The sequence below is a fragment of the Mauremys reevesii genome, linkage group 6 (genome assembly GCF_016161935.1).
Source record: "Mauremys reevesii isolate NIE-2019 linkage group 6, ASM1616193v1, whole genome shotgun sequence".
NCBI lineage: Eukaryota > Metazoa > Chordata > Testudines > Geoemydidae > Mauremys > Mauremys reevesii.
The window spans coordinates 64,292,433-64,306,551 of NC_052628.1; the positions used below are offsets into that span (position 1 = coordinate 64,292,433).

At 37.5% G+C, this 14,119-nt stretch overlaps 1 protein-coding gene across 6 annotated transcripts in view; it reads right to left on the reverse strand.

Annotated features, from left to right (window-relative positions):
• FBXL17 (F-box and leucine rich repeat protein 17) overlaps positions 1–14,119 on the reverse strand; it is a 464,738-nt gene that overhangs the window by 138,129 nt on the left and 312,490 nt on the right. For all 6 annotated transcript variants that reach the window (XM_039544561.1, XM_039544560.1, XM_039544563.1 and 3 more), the window contains exon 7: positions 4,740–4,816. In XM_039544561.1, the coding sequence (XP_039400495.1) occupies positions 4,740–4,816 (77 nt within the window). The remainder of the gene's footprint in view (positions 1–4,739; positions 4,817–14,119) is intronic.

Here is a 14,119-nt window from a genome sequence, read left to right on the forward strand (position 1 = left end):
GCGACTAGCTAGAGAAAAAAAAAGGCCAGAAATCTGGAATTCTTCAGCTCAGCTTCAGTGTTCAGAATCTTAAGGGATCAACAGAACATTACACTAGCGTTCACTGTGCCTGAGAAGTCCTGCGCAATTAACAGCTAGAAGTGGGGAATTCTTTAATTTTTGCCAAGTCCAGAACTATTAGAGAATCAAAATGAAACAAGACAAGCACTCCATCTCAGCTGTATCTTTTGCAGTGTACAAGTGACAATAAGTATACAGGAATGATGGTTAGAGTTGTTCAGGCATTTTTTTGGATGAAACTTTTTTTTTTGGTCAGAAAATGCCAAGTCATCGAAACCACAGCTTTTCATAAAAAGTAACTGGTTTTCACAAAACTTATTCCAAAAAGGTTTCTCAGGACCAGGATTGAATTTTCTGGTGAAAGCGAGAGAGACTGACTCTATAACCCAACATTATCTTTTCCCATAGCTGAGAAAACCAAGCTTTCTTAGTAACTGCCTGGATAGCACAGTTGTGAGATCATGAAACCCTCCTCCTTTCACACAAGCTTGTTTCATCAAATCTTTTAATCTCTAAACACAAATCCCACCTTTGTGTTTTTCTCTGTACCAAGCACTATGCACCATCATTAACCTTATAAGTAATATTTTACTCCTGGAAGTATTCCTTAGAAATAAATTCTCAACACCCAGGAAATCAATAAACTACAGAATTAGAGCGGAAAATTGAAAAGACAGTTACACAATTGTGTATGTGATTGCTGCTTTCTCTCACAGCTATAGATCTTCACATCAACCTAATCCATTTGACACACAGTCTCCCCACAGCTAGAAAGTCCAACTTTCTTACTAGTTCTTAGTAAAAGATTAAATACAAAACCCCTAAGTTTAAATAAAGTTAAGGTTGAGACACAAATCAACAAAAGGCAGGAAATTCAAAGATAACTCTGACAGTCCATGCTTAATTCATAATTGTTTTTAAAAAGGTAAAATGGCATGAGGAAATAATGTCAGCTTTGACTTCATACAGGTGTTTACCATAGAGATCCTAGTGGTTCATTCACGTATGTTGCAGACAGCTTCTCTAGTAACTCTGTCAAGTAACTGTATGCCTAGCCAAATATTTAAAACACTTAGTACTTATTTAAATCCTTATTTAGTATCCTAATGATTTGTCTTATGATGTGGCATTATATTAATATGTATATAAAGATAAAAACATTATGAAATAAGTTAACATCCCTAGATTTTAATACTGAATGGCAGAGAAGTTTTAAATATCAAGAACTAATTTTCAATAAGCATTTCAAAACAAACAAAAGAATCCCTAAATGAACCCGTTTTTTGGGTCAAGAAAGGACAGAGAAACATCAAACCAAAACACTTCATTTTTAGCATACAGAGTAAAACTGAAAAACAGCCAAAATGATTTTCTTTTTAAAACCAGACGTGTATGTTTTTATAAAAGCCAAATAATTTTGGCTGTTTTTTCAATTATACATATTCATACACACACACACACACACACGTGTCCTTGTAATAAATTTATTTGTGTATGTATGAATGCATATATATAAAATCACATGCATATATATAAAATTACACACAAATAAATTTATTACAAGGTTGAGACTTTATATGGCAAGTGTTAACATGGGGGGGAAATTTACAGCTGAGCTATATACTTGTGAGAAGTTTATAAGAGAAGTGCTGACACTCTTAACTGTAGCAGTGCAATAAGCAAAAATATATTTCCTTTTTCTTTGCAGTTAACAACTCTTGGCATCTGCTGCTTATTTCAAATCCATCTTGGTTTCCTTTTTTTGTTTTTCTTTTTGTCTAATATAATTAAATGTTAAAAAAAAAGTCCTGTGTGGCTGTACTGAGAACAGAAAATCTACTAAAACAGGTTTTTGAGATTTGTTGGTGTCTAAACACAGCCCTAGAGAGTCTGATGCCCTTCACTACAGTAATTTTTTTAATCTCATCGTTCTGTACTTTATTCCACCAAATTAAATTCCATGGTGGCAATGTGTCAGATAAACTAATGTTGCCTATGACCGTATGTTACAGTTTACAGAATTTTAATAGACTTCTAACTTTCAATATGAAGGCAAATATTTCAGTGCACTGTATTTAGTAATATTTTTAAAATAATAATTAAATAGTATTAAATTTTCAATATTGCTTCTTTTATTTTCTCGCAACATCTTATTGTCAAAATCAAATCAGGACAATAAAAACTGCTAAATCTCACATTTCATAGTCTAGCTTTCTTAGAGTACATGTAATTATTTCACACATCTGTCCCTATATTAGATATTAGTTATGGGTCAACAATCACAATTAGCACTAATCTCTTTTTCTTGTTTGATGTCTCAAATTAAGGTGTGCTTAAAACAAGTTGTTCTAATAACAGTAATATTTTGTTTAGCTATGGAATTTGCATTTTTGCTAACTGAACCTTGAGACAATTAGGCTCTTGACACCAGCAGTCACAATTCCACTAAGCTAATCGCTAATGTATCAAGAAACCTGGACTGGGAGTTTCAAAAGAGATTAAGGGATTTATGCATCTGAATTCCAATGAATCTGAATGGAATATGGGTGCATAATTGCCTTAGTCTCTTTCTAAAAATCCTGGTTTTATCTTCAAAATTAGTTGGGAAAATAGTGATTCTAAGGTGTCTTGCTAAATATATATGGAAATCTGTATAGTCACAATTAGCAAATAGACACATTTTAAATATAAAAAGCAGGCATTAATTGTGTGTTGAATCTACCAAACCTACATGGACCAAGTGCATATGCTAATATCCTCAATACTACCAGGTAGATTAACAAGAATGGATGTTCACATACAGTCATTCCCTCCCAGAACTTTGGTCAGTGTAATACGATACTAAAAATTTGGCTAAGACATTACTGAATCTCCATTTTGCATGACACCTATCCTGCAAATTTATAGAATAACATGCTTCCACTAAGAGAGAAGCATCTGCCATTTGGTGGGGCCTGAACACTTATGCATAGTGAAATCAACAGCATAATAAGACCCTTGGGAAATTTCTTAAATCAGACCACAACAAATCATCCTAGTAATCACTAGCAGATTTCTCCTACTTGCCAAATGTAGCAGGATGTGTTCAGGGGAAAGGGTTGGCTGGTTCTCTTTCCTCCCACATCCTACTGTGGCACTACAGTACTGAGCTCTGCTGGTGAGAGGCTCCCTTCTCCCTAAGGACCTCAGGAGCTTTGCAAGGAGAGTGGCACCTTCCTTCCCCACTTAAGTAAGAATTCCTGAGTTGCTCACAATGGCTAAGTGGTGCTTATTAGCACTGCTTTGCCACAGCGCTCATCACTCATGATTTTTAACACAAAACACAAGAAGAATGGAGCTGTTGGGGGGGGGCTGACATAACATTTATTTACTTAGTGGTGATGAGGGTTATGTTTGAACGAATACTGATAATACACTAATTCAATAATAATGTTAAAAATTGTTCAGTGCCACAGTTACCATACTGAACAATTTACTATTATTACTGAGGCAATGAATTTATTAGTAGTATCAGCATCAGAATCTAGTATTAGTAGCACTTGCAAAAGTTGTTTGAAAAGCCTCAACAACTACAATTTTATGGATGATGTAAAATGACTACAGAATCTTATAAATTCAGGATGGGCAAACCTTAAAATATTTAATGGAACAGTGCCGTTTGGATAATTATGGTATCTAATCAATCAAGCCTATGCAGATACTCTCCTATCCTCCTACCCATCCTCCCACCCAATGCTCTTCCCATGTGTCATTTATTCATAACCACTTCCCCTCACTTTCCATTCAAATCCAATCCAATACATTCACCTGCCTTCCTTTCCCCACTACCTCACTAGTTTGGTCATACTGCTTTTGAGGGAAACTACTGCTCCCTTGTCACCCCCTTCATCCAAAGAAGGCCCTTAGAGGGTGATGTCAGTTCACTAGGTTGGGATGAGTGACAGGATGCCATGAACTCTATAGGAATTCCTTCCAAGCAGATACAGAAGAAAGGTTTGAGGATATGGCATAGCTAGCAGATCTGCAACTACATGAAGGGAGGGGTTTCAATCAGAGCAGAGGCTACTACAACCCTGAAATTGCAGCAGTAGCCATAAAGTGACTTCATTGTCATTTTGCATCCTGAGGAGGATTCTTCTCCCAAAACCCAGGGTCACTGTTTCCCCTGCACCAAGCCACTGTTCTCACACTAGGTGTGCAGTGGATGTGATTTAGCATTGCATGGCCCTGCCTCTCTTCTGGGCCAAAAATAATCCCTGATTTCAACTCTCAGATCCCAGAACAGTGCAAGATTTGAAAGGAAGAACCAGTCTGAGTTCATTAAAAAGACTAGATATCTACTAGACCCTGCAAATCTCCATGTAAACTAAAGGTGAAGAAAGAAGGAAGAGCAGGAGGCAAATTAATTCAAATCTGAGTGTTTATCGATCAACACTCAAACTCTCATCACAGAGATCAATCAACATTTTTCAGTCAATTCTATATGAAGGATAAACCTGCAGCTCTCTGAAATCTAACAGAGTGCCTGTCCTCTAGCTTCTTCATTCTAAATCTTCTGTCTAGTGTCACAGCAACATTTTTACAAGTGTCACAGGTAATTTTCACTTTTTACATCTCCATGTAAAGTTTCAGTAGATCAGTTTTGACAAAGGGTGAAAAACAATAGCCATTTTACATACCATAGTCGGTAATCTTACAGGATACCAAATACAGCTCTTTCAGGTTCTGTCCTTCTTTAGCAATGACCTCCACACATCTGGAATACATACAAAATAAGATTCAGTTGCAAGAATTCATTTCATATTAAATCAATAAGGACTCATCCACAAAGGTAACACCACAAGGTAATTCTGAACGTATTATACAAAACTTTCTTCTTTTTGTGACCTTCCCTAGAACTCTTTCAATAGAATTTATTATAGCCACACCTTTTAAACTCACATTTTTGACTACTAAGATTCCCATGACCCAAAAAAACTCTGGACAGGCAAAACATTAAGTCATGTTGAATATTTTTATATCACTAGTATGACAATTTGGGGAATATGTTCATGTACAATTTATTGATTCCAATTTGAGATTATGTGCTCTCTGTATATTTTTTTGTCAAACTACAAACCCCTTTTTGAACATAGGGCTTGGCTGCCTTCTCTGTTGTCTTTTTACCTCTATGTTGAACTGGAATTCCGAGGGGTAGCGATACAGTGCTAACAATGGAGAATCATTAAACCCTTATGGTCTTCTGTTTACATGGAAGCACGGTTGGACAAAGAGTTGACTGCACAGAAGAACCAGTCTACCAGTAACAAAGCAATGGATCACTATATAGGGACCTATGATCACCTGATCAGAGGGTTGACAAGGGGACTGTAAGTTGTAAAAGAGAGGTTAACTTACAGGCCATTTTGGAAAGAGGGAGATGAGACCAGAAGCAGAAAGTTGGATACAGGAATGAGAGAAGGCTCCATGTTTTGGAGGAGAAGCCATGTGCAGGGATGAGAGAAAGGAAGGATCCTGGACACCATAGAGGACTCTAACATAAGCCAAAAGAACGCTTGAGGGTGGTGAGGAAACTGAGGCAGGGATATGTGTCTAGGTGTTATTATTTTGGCTGGATCTGTATATTTCTTGTGTTGTCTAATTCAAGGGCAATTGGTTTTGGAATTTTGGCATGTGCTTCAACTATCATATGTCCCTGGAGAAGTAAATGGTAAACCAGAGTGCCTATAGGGTTGGAGCTTTGGGAAAGAGTGCACTTAAGGAACTGGGGTGTTTTGTGGCAGAGAGGTCAACACTATCCTGGGAGCCTAGGGCAGCTGGACCATGAGGTCCCACTTCTGTGAAGGGATAACAGAGTCTGTGCCTAGGAAGGGTGACAGAGGGGCCGAAGAAAGAGACAGACCAAAGTAAGCTTAAAAGTACACATGGTCTGACTTGTGTGGACCCAAACTCAACAGCCTGGTGGGACTGTGACAACCGGTTTCAAAATATACATTAATGCAGTTTCAATATACAATATCACATAGAGGTTATTTGGGAAAAAAAAGAAAACGTTACAGAAATGTTTGGTTTCTGTTGTAAAATTCAGTGCAAATATCAGATACAAGATCTGCTTCATGCAATGTTTAAGCTTTGAGAGATTTTGCAGACAAAAAGTGTAAGCTACATTACAATAGCGACATAGAATATACCAGCCATTACAAATGTCGGGCTGAAATTCGGTTTTATGTTTCTACAGTGATTATTGCAGAGATCAGCATTCATCAGGTCATGAAATAGCATGTACCATTTGTGTTCCAATATGTTGCTACAGAAGATCTAATTTATGAGACTGGGGTTTGAATTTCTACATTTCTGTTTGGTCTGTCACAACTATATAATTACACAGTTCTTTATCTGTGACTTCTCTCAATCTTTAACTTGTAAGTACAAAACAAAAAGGAAAACAAGAACTAAATATGTTGTAAAATATATGTTTATCCTTTATAATTTAATTATAACTAAATCTGGATTAATATCTCTATATATGTTATGTTTACAACTGTATTATTTACACAGTATCAATCACGTAATGAAGTACCATAAAATGTATTTTTGTCCTGCTAATTTTAAAACATATTCTTTGTTCATTAGACTAGCTATGATGGCCTGTTGAGTGGGTAATTTTCTACATAGATACATTTTTAAAAGAGGATTTTTAGCAAGATAGACTGTAACGATTCCTTTAGAGCCAGAATGGATCCTCTTTAATTTGCAGGTCATTGACCCAATAGACTGCTACCGCTCCCAAGTCAATCCAGCTGCATTACTCAGGATAAAAATATTTGCTAACTTTAAAGTGAACATATGTATTCTTGAATTCTTAATAATCTTTGTTGGGAAATACATTTATACCCTCAGGAACACACTCCACACAGCAGCAGCGGGAGCAGCAGACTATTCCCCAACCTGATTTTATTGTTGATGCTGACAATTTGATTTCTTAAATCAGAATAGCTGTTAGAATTTACAGTGATAACAGCATCACATACTTTCAGTGTTATCTGTCCTCTTCCCTCTCCTCAAATCCTGAACCAAAACTTACTTTTTTTAACTGCCTGTGGAGGTCGCTTTGACCTTGATTTCCTTCACCATATTTACATCATCCCTCAGGTCACATTTTTAATAATTTTTCCATTTTCCTTTCTAAAATTGGGTGAACATAGTATGTGGAAAGTTGCTAGAGTGGCAGTACTGGAGAGTGAAGTCCTCTTTTCAGCCAGAGAGCAGAGAACACAAAGGTAGAAAGACTGAAAACTTTCTTACCATGGCATCTCAACCTTGACTTTAAGTAAAAATTCTAGGGGAGAGAGGATAATACAGTCTCCATGTCCATTCCAGTTCTTGTCTTCTCTACTGAGACTGCCAACAAGGGCACCTATTAGCATCAACTGTGGTGGTGATATTCATTCTGGGAACTGGACTGAGACCAACTCTTTTCACATTATCGATTCTTTGAACCATGCAGGTTCATCGGGTTACTTTTATACAAATCAGAAACTACATAAACAGTTAAACCCTCTTATTCTATAAGGTTTATGAAATGCATTTACATTTTTGGAGGACTTCATTTTGGGAGAGGAATTTGTTGCCTTTGTGAGGTGGCACAAAAGTGACTGATTTTTAAGACAAATAAATGTAACACTTTGTATTGTATTCCATGATAATACTGTTTTACTGCACACATCCATAATCTGAATAAAAAGAAAATTATCCTCCTACAAACTGAGACTAGATACATTTTAACAAGAACTACTTGCAGTCTACCATACATCTGCAAATTAGATATCATTAAAAGCTGAATAGCCCTTTTAATTAACAGGAACATTTTGATATGTTGTCTATTAATATTTATGGGGAAAGTCATGAGGCAGAGAACTGAAGTTCCAATCCTAATTTGAAAATGTTTTACATACACTACACTTTGAGCCAACTTCTAATTTTGGAAAAAAAATATTTACATCTCATTAGACACAATAATATATTCTATAAGGTTTAGAATTTTTTATAATTATGTCAGGTGTTTACCAAGAGAAGATTAACTGGGCAAGCACACAGCATTATAAATTAATCTTGAACATTACTACCTGAAGAGAGTCAAACCAAAGAAACAACCTAGTTTTTCATTTTGTTGTCAATTATGAAACATTGCAAACACACCATGATCAGGGCCAGGTGAAGGCAATCCATTGCCCTAAATGGCTTCCTCCTACCATGTCATGGCCCCACATCTCTTAGGAATGGCATTAGGAGAGGTTACTGGGGTTCCCACCACTCTTTGGGTAGGCTGGACTTCCCCACCACTTCCTGATTTTAGGCAGGTTGCAGTCTATTTCAGAAGAGGGAAGTCTCAGCTCCCATTCATTTAAGAATCTGTATGGGTATTGATGCCAACATCAATACCAGCAGAGCCATGATTGGGTAATGGTAGTGAAGGTCCCCTTCCCCATAAAATCCTGGGCTGTGATGGTTGTCAGTGCCCTCCTCCACTCTTGGAAGGGCAGTATCAGGAGCACCCAATTCTGGAGGCAATTTATGTTTCTCAGAACTGTTTTTCAGGTTGACTGAAGACTCAGGCAGATGCACTGATTTACACTCAGTTTATATTTTCAAACTTTTCTCCATGAGCATAAATACAAGATTGCTTTATTTTTAATGAAAGCTTCAATTTTAACATAATCACATGAGTTCACTAACTAGGACCCAAGGGACTTGCATATATTGCCTATTCCTTAATTTTCCCCAATTGTGCTATTCTAACCGTGAGAGTTGAACCCCCATTGCATGGCTTGTGGAATCCTCTAAGGTCTTCTGAGCAACTACACAGAATTTACATTGAAAACACAGTTCAACTTTCTATAATCTGAGTGAATTTTTCACAATATATAAAACCCATTGTCAAAATGTGCACATTTTTTGTTTTATGAAAACACTGAATCACCTGGGGCATCCATATAAATTAACTGATCACACATTTATTTGAGAGCATGCAATCTTTAATATAGCTAGAACAATACTATAGAAATGCTTATATTCGCCTTCAGCTGCCTGCTATGCTCCACCATTTAATTTTCACTTTTAGTTCCCGTCTGTAGCACACCCACATGTAAATTAATTTGTAGGGATATCAAAAACACTTTAAATTGCCTCCCCCACATACTAATCAACTTGTATGGGAAAGAACACATATTACGGTTACGTTGGTGAACAAGTCCCTTACAATATGAAAGGGAGAGGGGAAAGTAGTTGTATATTCATTACCTCTACCTTTATTAATCATTGTTAAAAATGAAATCAAAGAAAAAGGGTAAAAGCACCAAATGATATTAACCTTTTCTACAAAGCAAGGATCAAGTCATATTTAGTCTGTTTGCTATAATCCATCAAAAAATTACCCCAGATTGTAGCCATATCTGTCTTTTTAAGACATTAAATTCATACTCTGGCTGATTTGCACCAATCTTCATAAAATGTTAGATTTAAAAAAAAATATTATTTTGAACAATTCATTATTTAATGTCAATTTACTTACATAAAGAGCAAACATTCTTGCAGAAAGAAAGTTGGAAATAGGAGTGAGTCTTGGAATAATGATAATATTTTTTGTTTTCCCAGACTATGAAAATATACTTGACATGTACATATTCTTTTGAGCACCCCTAGCCCCTTAATTTTATAACCACAACAATGAATTGTTCCTAATCAAAGGGCTAAAGAAATTCAATTAGTGGAGCTTACAGAATAGTAAACAAGATACTCAGGAACTGAGCCCACTAAAAATATAATCTTCTGAGTTGAGTTGTGACTTTTCTAAAGAAGGAGAACTCTTTAGAACCATCTAACACATGAAAAATTCCAGATGAAGAGTGAACTATAAATCATGAGTTTTGGGGGCGGGGTGTAATTATTCATTCACTCAATCTGACAAGGAAAAGACCTTGCGCCATCTTGCCAAGCCTTTTCCACATCCACCATAAGTTTTATGAAGACTACTCTCTGACAGTCTGATATGCAGTTAGTTTTTATCAAATTTGATAAAGTTGGTATCCTGAACAAGTAAATGTACAGAGCCCAGGAAAAGGCAAATGGCACAAAATGATTTCACAGTACAAAACCAATCAAATACTATTTTGCAGAGGAAGAACATAACTAATGTAAACATGCAGTGTTACAATACGAAACGTGTCATGAATTTGTAGGCAACCAGAATCCGTTCAGTAACGTGATGATGAATGGAGTTTCAAACTCCCAAAGTTCAGTGGTGTTCTCAGGATGGCAGGATCAAAACTGCCTCTTACACCTATCAGTTAAAAATATCTTCATATTTCTGGAAAGTATGAGAACTTGACAAAAAACAACTGCAACACTGTTAAAATCTCAGCTTCCTAGATTAGAAGGACCACTGTTAACAAACCCTGGAGATAGTGTGAAACAGTGCACATGCATATTGTGCTATATCTTTACTCAGCCCTTCTCAGTTCTACATGCACAAGCAGGAAGAGTAATGAAATGTTGAAAAAATCATTCCTTTAGAGTGTCTGCAAGGGCAATAGTCTCCAAAAACTGTCATCCTCTCAAGAACTGCGCTGACAAGTGTAGCAGAAAAACAGCATGAACTGGACACATTCAGACCAAAGCAAAAAATGAGGTCTATTGATTTTGATGGTACCCATATAAAAGTACACACAACATGTTTAAACATTTTATGTTTTTCTTATTTTGCTCATAGTTTGTGCAAAATTTAAAGAATAAAAATAATGTTTAAAAAAATCACAAATTTAGAAAACGAATCATCTGCCATGACAAAATATTTCTTTTCTTATCCTAGGCAACAAATCACTAAATCCTCTGACTTAAGTGAGTGGTAATGGTTAATAAATTAAACTGTGTAAGCTTCAAAACTATCAAAGGCTTTCAAAGGAGTCTTGAATTATGAAAAATAATTGTCTATTCTATATAGATACCTAGTTTTTCTGGTTTTGGTCTACTTCTCAAAAGCTTGGAACATGGCATTAGTGACAATTTAAAGGAACTAATGAGGAAATATGACTACAGTACTTGCAACAAAAGTGTTCCTAGGAGACCTTGTTACCGTTTGTGATGCACTTCAGGCCCAAGAGAAGCTAATTGGAACTGCCATACACTGGTTAGGAGATCTCACTTAAAAAAACTGAATTTCAACTACCGTAGAGGTGTAAAAAGAAATCATGCCATTAGAGATACATTAATACATGGCTTGATGAGATTCAAAATAACATCAGAATGTGCAATTATTTTCAAATTTCTAGTAGTTTTTAAAATTAAATGTCTTTAGAATTTTTGCTACCCTAACTCTGTGGAACACTAGCAATTGATTTGTATTAATTTGGGGGACTGAGAAACAGAAAAGAAGAGGATAGTCAGCTAATTGTCTCATTGTCTGGGTATACCACAAGGAGGACAGGAGACCTGTTATGGGTTTTAATCAGGCCACAACTTTATTATATAGATGTCTGGGACTACCTGGCAGATGAACTGTACAGTGCAGGCAAATCCATGCTTATTCAAATCAATTCTCCGGGGCTTCCACCAGCACCCCTTTGTTTCTATACAAGTCCCCCAGCTGCCCCATGGCTTGGACCTTAGCATCCACCAGCCTCACAAGAGGCTTAAGGAGGGCTATGAGAATGGAACGGGGGGTGCTCCCTGCTGTACTGGTCATGGGAGTCCCTGAACCCCCTCACCTCTTCTGTTTCTTTATCGAGAACCTCCTTTTAAGTCCTTTACCAGGCCATTTATCTGGTCACTGGCTGACCTCCCTATGGAGTACCTGCACTGAACATCCACCCAATATTACAAAATAAGTTGCGACATATGGCCTACCACCTTTTCTATTCACCAGAAAAGGTCCATTCTCACACCAGTTGTGAGGAAGGCAAAAAACCCACACTCCACCGAAGCCAATTCTGGTGGTGTGGGAAAAATTCTTTCCCAGCCCCCCTTTAAAAGGGGCGACTAGCGTAATGCTCTCAGCAGGTCCAAACCCAGCCTGCCATTCACCTCCACTTGCTGCCTACTAGGGGAGGGAGGGTCGGTGCTGGCTTCCTTGCTGCTTTCACATAGAGACTTGCCCCACCCAGGTTTCGTGCCTTTATGAACATTCCTAAGAGGGTGGGGGGCGTGAGTCATTGCTGCAAAGTTGACCACCGAGCACCTTTTCCTCTCTCTCCCTCCCTCCCACCCCCCAACCACAAAGCAGAGCTGTCTTTCTTTGGGTAAGCCCACACAAATTCTGCCCCACCTTTAGTTGTGGTGCAGTCATTTTCCTTGCAGGCCTGCACATTAATTGTACTGGAGGTGGCTTCCCCATTTGACTGGAGGTAGTGGGTGCTGTTACAACAGATTTACAGAATAATAGCAACTGTGGAAAATAATAAAGATTTAGGACTTGTTTGGATGTACCTTGAGAGAGAAGTCCACAACTAGGGATGATAGAGATTGCAAGACAATTAAATGTTACATTTTATCCATTTTCTAGAAGCTTTTGAAACATGGATGAGACATGAAAAGAGGCCATCAAGCTTTTTAATAGCAAGAACTTCAAGTGTCACATCTTAAATTCATAGGGCCAATATCTCCACTGAATAAACAAGAGCAATCAATTCCACTGACTACAATAGAGTTGGAAATTTTTTGCCAGCAGTGACTTTTGCTTATACTGAACAAATAAATAATGCCTTCCTTTTTAAACATTTTAGTTTTGCTATTGTATATTATTAGGTTAAATGACAAGGATGTAATAAGAGGCTAGATAGCGGCTAGCCCTGCATGGGCATACAGAAGAGGGAAGGCAGGAAGAGTGTGTTATGGTCCTCTCTTTCTACCCGGGGTAAGTGACAGCCAACATCTCAGTTCTTGCATTTCCAAAGTACAAGCATCAGGAGAGTCTCTTAGAGTCACCAGTGCTAGAATTACCAAAGGGGCCAGAGTGGGACAGGGCCTGGCCTGGCTCTTCATTCTACGCCAACCTGCAAAACTCAGCTGCTGTAGATAGAATGCTCATTGCACACTTGGCTGCACCTTCGTCGTTCATCAAGGTATTATGTCTCCAGGAATGCCAGATGGCCTGATTCGCCTCTCATGCTGATGTAAACCAAGAAGTAAATAAGAGTAGACTAGTGTAAGTGACATGGAAATCAGGCCCTAAGGAACTGCTGCCAGGATGGTGCACTTCCCCACCCACATTCACAGACTATGTTTTAAAAAACACAATAAAGCACTTAATTATTATGCCCTCTAAAGGATTTTAAAAAGGAAACCAGGTTATTTTACTCAAAGATCCCCTCCCCCCATCCCCTCCACTTTTTCTGTATGCCTGTTCATAACTGATTTAAACAAGATCTCCTTTTAAGTACAAGATTGCTCTTTAGTAACTTCGATTTATGTTGCTTAAGGTCAGGACTAAGTGCTCTTTAGTGCTTTCTTGAGAAACCTGCATACTACTTGCACTTTGGTCAATTTTATTTATGATTCAAATGGATGACTCTGGGTTACATCTGGGAGATGGCAAGATACAGTTGTCACCACCACAATCTTACAAATGCCTTTCCACATAATTCACACATTATGGCATTCCCCACGCATGAGTATAAGGAAAACGATGGTAATATTACCTATTTGTAATGACAAAACTGTAAAAATTTTAGTGGTGAGCACTGAATAGGGATTAGAGCCAGGACTTGGGAGTCAGGATATCTGGATTGTATTTCTAGCTTTGCAAGCAACTGTGAATTTGGGTAAAACATTTCACCTCCTTTTGGCTTGATTTAATTTGTAAAATGGGAATTATACAGTGAGGATAATTTGTGCTGAAAAGGGCTTTGAGATCTTTAGATGAAAGGCATTTTCTAAGTGCCAAGTATAATTATTTGATCTCATACATGGAGAAAGATTCAGGGATCTATTAACCACTGGTGCATCATCTCCTACGGGCGCAAAAGAGATTCACTCCTGAGAATGCTAGACAGAATTCTCCCCTAAT